Source organism: Dendrobates tinctorius, unplaced genomic scaffold, assembly GCF_039654945.1.
Source record: "Dendrobates tinctorius isolate UK_male_01 unplaced genomic scaffold, ASM3965494v1 ptg000334l, whole genome shotgun sequence".
Classification (NCBI taxonomy): domain Eukaryota; kingdom Metazoa; phylum Chordata; class Amphibia; order Anura; family Dendrobatidae; genus Dendrobates; species Dendrobates tinctorius.
In genome coordinates, this window is record NW_027362000.1 from 961616 (window position 1) to 971647 (window position 10032).

The 10032-nt window shown below is 44.1% G+C and overlaps 1 protein-coding gene across 1 annotated transcript in view; it reads left to right on the plus strand.

Moving 5' to 3' along the window:
* Positions 1 to 6454, plus strand: part of LOC141074848 (uncharacterized) — a 40764-nt gene extending 34310 nt beyond the window's left edge. Inside the window, exon 3 of the mRNA XM_073562114.1 lies at positions 6433 to 6454. Coding sequence (XP_073418215.1) covers positions 6433 to 6454 — 22 coding nt within the window. The remainder of the gene's footprint in view (positions 1 to 6432) is intronic.
* The last annotated feature ends 3578 nt before the right edge of the window (positions 6455 to 10032 follow it).

Consider the following 10032-nt stretch of genomic DNA (forward strand, 5'->3'; position numbering starts at 1 on the left):
TGTCACATCACAGATTGCTGTGACAGATCAGCGATCTGTCACAGGCAGTCCAGGAGGCTTCCTCATGCCTGCGCTGTGCAGGCAGTGAGGAAGCCGGCTCCCTGCTGGCCCCCGAAGGTCCCCGCCGCCATATTCGATCCGGGGACCTGCAGGGAAGGAGGCCCCTCCCGATGCTTCCCTAAACCCCCGGTACTCTGCGATCGTGTTTGATCGCAGTGTGCCAGGGGTTAACGTGTCGGGGGCGGTCCGTGACCGCCCCTGACACATAGTGCCGGGTGTCAGCTGTGATAATCAGCTGACACCCGCCGCGATCAGCGGCGCTCACCCCGTGAGCACCGCTGATTGCGCTAGGCGTACTATACCGCCCATGGGCATAGGGGCCCTGGTCCCATGGACGGTATAGTACGTCTCAGGTCAGAAAGGAGTTAAGGGACTCCATTACCTAAGGACACAGTGACCTACAGTTCATTTATGGTGGCGGTGACTATGAAAAGTAAACCCCAAAAAAACTACTCTGCTTACTTTATTATTATTATTTATTTATATAGCACCATTGATTCCATGGTGCTGTACATGAGAAGGGGTTACATACAAATTACAGATATCACTTACAGTATACAAACTAGCAATCACAGACTGATACAGAGGGGAGAGGACCCTGCCCTTTCGGGCTTACATGCTACAGGATGGTGGGGAAGGAGACAGTAGGTTGGTGGGTTGCAGCAGTTCCAGTGTTGGCTGAGGTGATATCTCCGGTAGTGGTGAGGAGGTAGTGGGGTCATTGCAGGCTGTAGGCTTTCTTGAAGAGGTGGGTTTTCCAGGTTCCGTCTGAAGGATCTGAATGTGGTTGATAGTCGGACGTGTTGGGGCAAAGAATTCCAGAGGATAGGGGCTATTCGGGAGAAGTCTTGAAGGCGGTTGGGTGAGGAGCGAAAAAATGTGGAGGAGAGAAGGAGGTCTTGGGAGGATCGGAGATTACGTGAGGGAAGGTATCGGGAGATTAGTTCAGAGAGATATGGGGGAGACAGGTTATAGATGGCCTTGTAGGTCAGTATTAGTAATTTGTGAAAAATGAGAATGAATGAACTTATGGAGATCAACATCCAACACTGCGGAGACACCATCACATGTTTCTCAATGCAGTGATTCTAGAGCAATGCCCCCATCCCTTATGGGAAATATGTAAAAATATACAAAACACAAGCTGCGGAGACACCATCACATGTTTCTCAACGCAAGCAATGACTAGCCAGGTCTTTCCCCGGGAAGGAACAACCACGGGAAGGGCAGTCTCCAATGAAGGAAACCACCTATGCCAAAACATGGTATCCACAGGCAGCTGTTTCGGGGTATTGCCCCATATCATTGTGGAGTAGGAAACTGGCCAGTAGGAGCAATGCCTAGTGGAAGACTGTGAAAAATGAGGATGAATGAACTCATGGAGATCAACATCCAACATTGCGGAGACACCATCCCATGTTTCTCAACACAGTGATTCTAGAGCAATGCCCCCATCCCTTATGGGAAATATGTAAAAATGTGGAGAAACGTGATGGTGTCTCCGCAGTGATGGATGTTGATCTCCATGAGTTCATTCATCCTCATTTTTCACAGTCTTCCACTAGGCATTGCTCCTACTGGCCAGTTTCCTACTCCACACTGAAGAGGGGCAATACCCCGAAACAGCTGTCTGTGGATGGATACCATGTTTTGGCATAGGTGGTTTCCTTCATTGGAGACTGCCCTTCCCGTGGTTGATCCTTCCCGGGGAAAGACCTGGCTAGTCATTGCTTGCGTTGAGAAACATGTGATGGTGTCTCCGCGGCTTCTGTTTTGCATAGTATTAGTAATTTGAACTGGATTCGCTGAGGGAATGGAAGCCAGTGAAGAGATTTGCAGAGAGGAGAAGCGGAGGAGTAACGAGGAGAGAGATGAATTAGTCGGGCAGCAGAGTTAAGGATGGACTGGAGAGGTGCAAGGGTGTTAGCAGGGAAGCCACAGAAAAGGATGTTGCAGTAGTCGAGGCGGGAGATGATGAGGGCGTGCACAAGCATTTTAGTAGATTGAGGGTTGAGGAAAGGACGGATTCTGGAAATATTTTTGAGCTGGAGGCGACAGGAGGTAGAAAGAGCTTGGATGTGTGGTTTGATGGACAATGCAGAGTCAAGGGTTACGTGGAGGCAGCAGACTTCTGGTACTGGGGAAAGAGTGATGTCATTAATACAGAGTAGGGGAATGGGGTGCTGTATTGGGATTAATGGGGGGATCATCAGGCCAAACAAATAGCAAATACAGAACTTGGTTATAGAAACTAAACAATTGGGGTTATGTCCAATGACATGTTGGTTGACAGCGCCTCATGGCCAGCAGAATTATGAAAGCAGCTCTGGGGTATAAATGTTTTAACTGAGGATCTCTATAAAGTGCTTACAAATTTACACAATGTTTTAGTGAAAATGTAGTAAAATGGTGCAATTTTGGCCATGACACAAGTTGTGCAGCAAAAAGATCTATGGTGTTTCCACATCACAGAGTAATGCAGTGAATGCGACCACATTGCATCCTACAGAGTACTGCAAGTGTAAACACACTACCCGAGCCCATATTCTGAAAACCAGAATGGGCAACAACACTTCATACAATACATAAGCATACTGATCCCTGTAGCAAATAAACCACATCAGGATCAAGAAGTGTATATAATTAGAATTTTTTTTTTTATATATATAAACTATATTACTTTATTATCAATATTAAAAAACATAGACATATAAAAATAGGATACCTCAAACCAATAAACACACAAAAGGTCAGCAAGAGCGGTACAAAAATATACAGGAATATATATGCGTGGACAAAAAGATAATATTTTAGATTACATGTAGTTGTAGTATACCACCAGCTATAGTGTTATCATCACTGAATCACTTAATGTTTGGCAAGCCCCACTTTTACACAATATCATATAAATATGTATTAGACCAATCACCATTTTAGAGCCAGATTTTTATGCCCATATAGGCAATAGACAGGTCACAGCAATTGCCATAGAATACAAATGATTAGGCACACTGATAGTTAAACTGTAAAGTGACACAGTGCATTCAATTACAGAATATAAATAGCCACACTAATGGATACCACCTTATAATTATAGTAGACTGCAAGTACCCCCTGCCCCACACATATTACCTGTACTTTGGCTGTTAACGCATGTAACGCCGAGTGGCACGCTGTCACTTCTGACCCCGACGCGCGTTTCGCTGATGCTTCTTCCTGGGAGGTTTCCTATTTTTATATGTCTATGGTTTGTAATATTGATAATAATAAAGTAATATAGTTTCTTATTATATACACTTCTTGATCCTGACATAGTTTATTTACTGCAGGGATCAGTATGCTTATATAGAGTACTGCAAGTGCAACAAGCAAGTAGCTAAAAATCACATTTTTGTGGCTTGTTTGTCCTTGTGCAACCCCTTTCCCCTGCAATGTCGCAGCGGCATAAACGATGGTTGACTTCAATATCTGTGCTGCAATCAAAGTCGCCATGAACCCCAAACTTAATCCTATTCGTAAGCAAAAAATACTACTGAGCTCCTTGTCTGCTTTAAGGATTAAAGGGGCTCTCCAGATCTTACATATTGATGACCTATCTTTAAATCATCATTATGTGATCGGTGGGGGTCCAACAACCAGTACCAAGAACTACACATCCGGCCATTATACAATGTTTGAAGCGGTGGTGTTCCACTCCGTATATACTCCATATAATGTCTATATCCTAGACTAGTGATGAGCAAACGTGCTGGGACAAGGCTAACCTAGTGTCTTTGGTAGGCTCAAAAAAATATGTTCGAGTCCCCGACAGCCACAACACACTGTTAGACAGCCCTGTTTGTTAGACAATCCCTGCATGGGTTGTGGCTGTCAAACAGCCGCAAGGCGTGGAGCCGTGGGAGCTCAAAAATAGTATTCGAGCATGCCAAAGACACTCGGTTAGCACCCGAGCATGGGCAGAGAACACCTTAAGGCCCCGTCTCACATAGCGAGAACGCTACCGCGTCACCGAGCATGATGACTCAGTGGATGGCACTGCAGCCTTGCAGCGCTGGGGTCCTGGGTTCGAATCCCACCAAGGACAACATCTGCAAGGAGTTTGTATGTTCTCCCAGTGTTTGTGTGGGTTTCCTCCGGGTACTCTGGTTTCATTCCAAAGACATACTGACAGGGAATTTAGATTGTGAGCCCCATCGGGGACAGTGATGATAATGTGTGCAAACTGTAAAGCGCTGCGGAATATGTTAGCGCTATATAAAAATAAAGGTTATTATTATTTGTGATGCAACTGCGATCTTGCTACATGGGAAACATAGCGGCGACCAGCTCCCCCGCTGGATATCGCTGATCGTGCTCGAATGTCCTGGGCCATTTTTCATCATCGGCGTCCCGCTGGCCAGCATGCATCGCTGTGTTTGACGCTGATGAGCGACCTCGTTGGCGATGTGGGAAGCAGGCTGGAATCGTTCAGAATAGCTGCTGCGTGACAAGGTTCCAACGACCGCCGAGGTCGTTATACGGATCGCCGGATCATTGCTGCGTCGTTGAAGAGATCTGATAGCGATCATTTAGCGACGCACCAGCAATCCTTGCCAGGTCGTATCGCTGTCGGGATCGTCGCTATGTGAAACGGGACCCTTATTCGAGCATGTCCGCTCATCACTATTCCAGACCCTGACGGAAGTTTGCCCCCCCATCGATCTCACCTACGGATAAGTCATCAATACATTAACGGCAGACAATCCTCTACAATGTTGTGAATAGAGATGGTTTCGACTGACATTATGCCCATAAGATCGATTGTGAGCTTGTTTGCTTAGATTAGGTCTGTTTTATGATCTTGACTTTGTCTGTGTCGTGCAGTCTGTTAGGTCAAGTTATCTGCTTCCTGTTATCAAGACCTTGTACCGAAATTCCCATGAAATGTTAAAGAGGAACAAGACTGATAAATTGGGAGTGGGGTATGATATATGGTTCCCAGTTACCACTGGTTCTGAATATCTTCTCCTGCCACGTCCTCAAATTCGTCATAGGGATGAGGATATATTGCAGCCAATAATCAAAACTCAGGGGTCAGTTACTTTTTCACCTGGTTGACATTAATCCCTTCCACCCAATTTTTGCCTACGAGGACTTGGCTTTTGTGGGATGTGTTGAAATTTTCAATGACTCCATTTTAATAAATAATGTATTGAAAAACAGTGACTAAAAAATCCAAGTGTGGTGAAATGGTGAAAACAATTTAGTTTTGCCATTATTTTTCGGCTTTTTTTTTAGCAACATTTATTTATTGACCTGGCAAACAAAAGTTTGTGAAAAACAAGCAAATTTTTTCTCTGTCACCATATTCTTTCAATCCAGCTGTAGAATGTAGAGACCAGTGAATCGATTCCCAGAACCCAAGACCAGGTCATTATTTCATGACCACGGACTGCTGACTTGGCCAAAGGTCCTGGATCCTGTACATTTCTTCATCCATCTCTATTGGCAAATCGACATTGGTACCATTTTTGGGGTGCATTCAAAATATTAATTTCTTTTGCATTTTTTGTGGGAGGTGCAGTGATTGAAAACAACAATTCATTTAGATTTTTTTTTTTATGGCATTTACCGTGCGGTTCAAATATTTCGATAGATCGGACCTTTACGGAAGCGGCGATACCAAATAATTTTTTTAACATTTTTTAATTCCTTTAGGGGACTTGAACCTGTGAACGTTTCATCGCTGGTACGACATACAGTAATACATTAGTATTGCAGTACATCAGTGAAAAATCACAGTATTCTGAGAATCCAAGACTTTGGCTGGACTTCAAACGCAACCATATTAGCACTCCATACCCTCAACGCAGGGGCGGGCAAAACAGCATGACCCCGGGATCGTATGCCTTAAATGCCACTAACATAGACTGACAGCGGATTCTAAGGAGTTACACAGCAGCAATTGGAGCCATCTCCTGTCGCTGCTTTTAGAGGCAGGTGGCAGCTGTATAACACAGCTGGTACCTGCCATGATGGCTATGCTTCCAGATATGGCGACTGGGCACTAAGTGCAGGGACCCCCTTGTTATAGGGCTTATCATTGTAGGACCCTTACAAGGGGCGGTCGGACCTCTGAAGAAACTTACAACTTAATGTATTTTTTATGTATTTATTATGTGACGTGCAGTGATTCTGGGGCGCTAATCAGGCTGGTCTTCCCATTAGTTAACAAAAACCTTTAATGGCTGTTGTGAGTTAAAGAGTAACGATGCCTCTCTCTTTTTTTTTCCATAAATCAATAGTTCACATGAAAAATAAGAAACTTTACAATATATCTTATCAGAGGAATCTGCTTCCGGATTGATCTTTCATTCTTAATTCTCAATTCAGGAGTAAAGTCTATATTCAGTGAATACTGATTTTCTCATTACTGAGATAGGAGATAGTGCTCATAAAGTTCAATGGAGAACTGTAACTGTCATTTCAGCAGAATGTCCGTGTGTTCCGTTAGCTCCTCCCCTCTATAGAATTTGAAAAGTACCAACTGTCATCTTCTATCTCAGTAATGCGAAAATCTCTTAATAATAATCTTTATTTTTATATAGTGCTAACATATTCCGCAGCACTTTACAGTTTGCACACATTATCATCACTGTCCCCAATGGGGCTCACAATCTAAATTCCCTATGTCTTTAGAATGTGGGAGGAAACCGGAGTACCCGGAGGAAACCCACACAAACACAGGGAGAACATACAAACTCCTTGCAGATGTTGTCCTTGGTGGGATACGAACCCAGGACCCCATTGTTTCAAGGCTGCAGTGCTAACCACTGAGCCACCGTGCCACCCCATTCTGTATTCTGTATCCCCCGAATACAGAATTTACAGATTCTACCTGTGAAAAATAAAAGATCAATCTAGGGGGTGCAAGAAGCAGATTTCTCTGATAAGATATATTACAAAGTTTCTTATTTCCACATTTACTATTGATTTATGGGGAAAATTAAAATGTTCGCTACTCTTTAAGTCTCTCTTTCACATTAAAGGAATCTATCAGCAGGTTTCTGCTATGTAATCTGAGAGTAGCATGATGTAGGGGCAGATGCCCTGATTCCAGTGATGTGTCACTAACTTGTCTGATTGCTGCAGTTTTGATAAAATCCCTGTTTTCTCTGATGTAGATGTGTATAACCCCGCCCACACTCCTGAATGGCACAGCTGCCAATCAGTGGTGGGGGTGGGGATACACAAATTAGCTGAATTTACTGGAACAGGACACTTAATCCTGCAGTGATAATCTCCTGCTGATAAAACACTGATTGTTTTGAAACTAAAGCAAGCTGCTGAGCAAGTGACAGATCTTTGGAATCAGAGTTTCTGAACTTACAGAAAGCTGTTGTCACATTAAATAGCAAAAACCTACTGACAGATTCCTTTTAGGCTATGTGCACACATTGCAGAATTCCCGCAGTGACTTCCGCGGGAATTCCAGAATTCCATTCCGTGGGAAAATCGCATTTTAAATTCCCGCGGAAAAACTAGCGATTTGCAAGCGTAATTAGCTTGCAGAATGCTAGCGTTTTCCAAGCGATCTGTAGCATCGCTTGGAGAACTGATTGACAGGTTGGTCACACTCGTCAAACATAGTGTTTGACGAGTGTGACCAACCTACTATTGAGGCCGCCTATGCGGCATCAGTAGTAAAAAGATATAATGTTAAAAATAATTAAAAAAAATAAAAAATGGTGTTATATTCACCTTCCGGCGTCCCACACAGCGTCCCCAGGCCTCAGCGATGCTCCCGTTCCCAGTAATGCCTTGCGAGACCTTTGATGACGTCGCGGTCTCGCAATACTGTAGCGGTCTCGCGAGGAATAGGGACCGCTACAGTATCGCGAGACCGCAACGTCATAAAAGGTCTCGCAAGGCATTACTGGGAACGGGAGCATCGCTGAGGCCCGGGAAGGCTGTGGGGCACGCCGGAAGGTGAATATAACCCGATTTTTTACTTTTTATAGGGATATGGTGCCTAGAGCCCGGAGGACAGTCTCCTCTCCTCCGGACCCTGGGTACCATCCGCAAATGTTCTGCTTACTTTTTGCATGGTGGGCACAGCCACATGCAGGAAGTAAGCGGAAGAATGCATTCCTATGTGGGAGGAATCCCCGCGATTCCGCAAAATTAATGAGCATGCTGCGTATTTTTCCGCGATGCGATTCCACGGCGGGAAAATCCACAGCATTAGCACAGCATTGCGGAATCCCATAGGATTGCATGGGATGCTTTTTTTTGCGTTTTCGCGGCAAAAACGCGCGTTAAAAACCACCGTAGAAATGCGACATGTGAACGCAGCCTTAATCTAATGCTGGCCGAACCCGTTGGTATTGATGAGATTAGGCTATATTTACATGCAGCAGGTTTTTTTTGTTGATGCATTTTTTTAATGCAAATTAAAAGCTGCTTTTCACACTACCACAAAGAGCTATGAGATTTAAAAACAATTTAATACGCATTCCTGTTTTTTTTCCTAACTGAATTTGAGAACTGCAGCATTTTTTATATTCGCAGCATATCAATTCTTTAAGCATTTTTGCAGCAGTTTTTCACCTGTTGAAAGCAATGGGAAAGTGAAAAAAAATGGTGCAAAAAAATGACTTCAGCGCTGCAGGCAATCACAGACACTGGAAGCAGCGGTGGAGCCCCAACATTGGTCCTGGGGAGGGTGAATAAGAAACAGGGATTTTTTTTCCCAACAAACTGCAGTTGAGGAGCAAAGAGTTTTCTGAACTCGGAAAACCCCATTAACCACTGACGTTAAGTATAAAGGTTAGGAATATGATCTGGAGGAATTCTTGGACTGGTTGCATAAACTCTGGGTAAAGTCCTGGTGATGACTCATGTGGTTTGGCATGGACAATGCCTCTAGAGTCCTAGAATATAGTAATGCTGGGTGCAGTTGCCCTAGACAACATGGCCCACATTTTGTCCTCTAAAAAGTAATATTGCCCTGTGTGCCCCTTTGATAGTCACAGTAACCTGAATTCCCCTATAACAATAAGTGCATACTTTACATTTAATAATGTCCCAAGTCTCCCCCTGTACAGCTCCTCTATACACAATATGATGCTCAAATACACAGTACAATGCACCATCACTGTATATATACTGACCCCTTAATATCCCCAAACCGTTGGCTCCAATGCTGTATGATGGCCCCCTCACTGTAATCTCCGCACTGTATGATGGCCCCCTAGAAAGCCTCCATATATTATAATGCACCAGATAGTCATCAATATAGCATAATGCACTACGCATAGGTCGCCATATGGTATAATGTACTCCCCATAGGTCCACTGTCTCCATATAGTATAATGCACTCTCCAGAGGCAGACTCTATATAGTATAATGCCCTTCCCATAGACCTCCATATAGTAAAATGCACGCCCCATAGGCCTCCATATATGATAATGCACTCCCCATAGGCTGACTCTATATAGTATAATGCCCTCCCCATAGGCCTCAATATAGTATAATGCATCCCTCATAGGCCTCCATATAGTATAATGCACGCCCCATAGGCCTCCATATATTATAATGCACTCCCCATAGGCAGACTCTATATAGTATAATGCCCTCCCCATAGGCCTCCATATAGTATAATGCACCCCTCATAGGCCTCCATATAGTATAATGCACGTCCCATAGGCCTCCATATAGTACAATGCACTCCCCATAGGCAGACGTGATATTGTAAAATGCATTCCCCATAGGCAGACTCTATATAAAGTATAATGCACTCCGATAGGCCTCCATATAGTACAATACACTCCCCATAGGCAGACTCTATAATGTATAATGCACTCCCAATAGGCAGACTCTATAGTATAATGAACTGCCAATAGGCAGACTCTATAGTATAGTGAACTCCCCATAGGAAGACTCTATAGCGTAATGCAGCCCCATAGACAGCCTCTATAGTGTAATGCATCC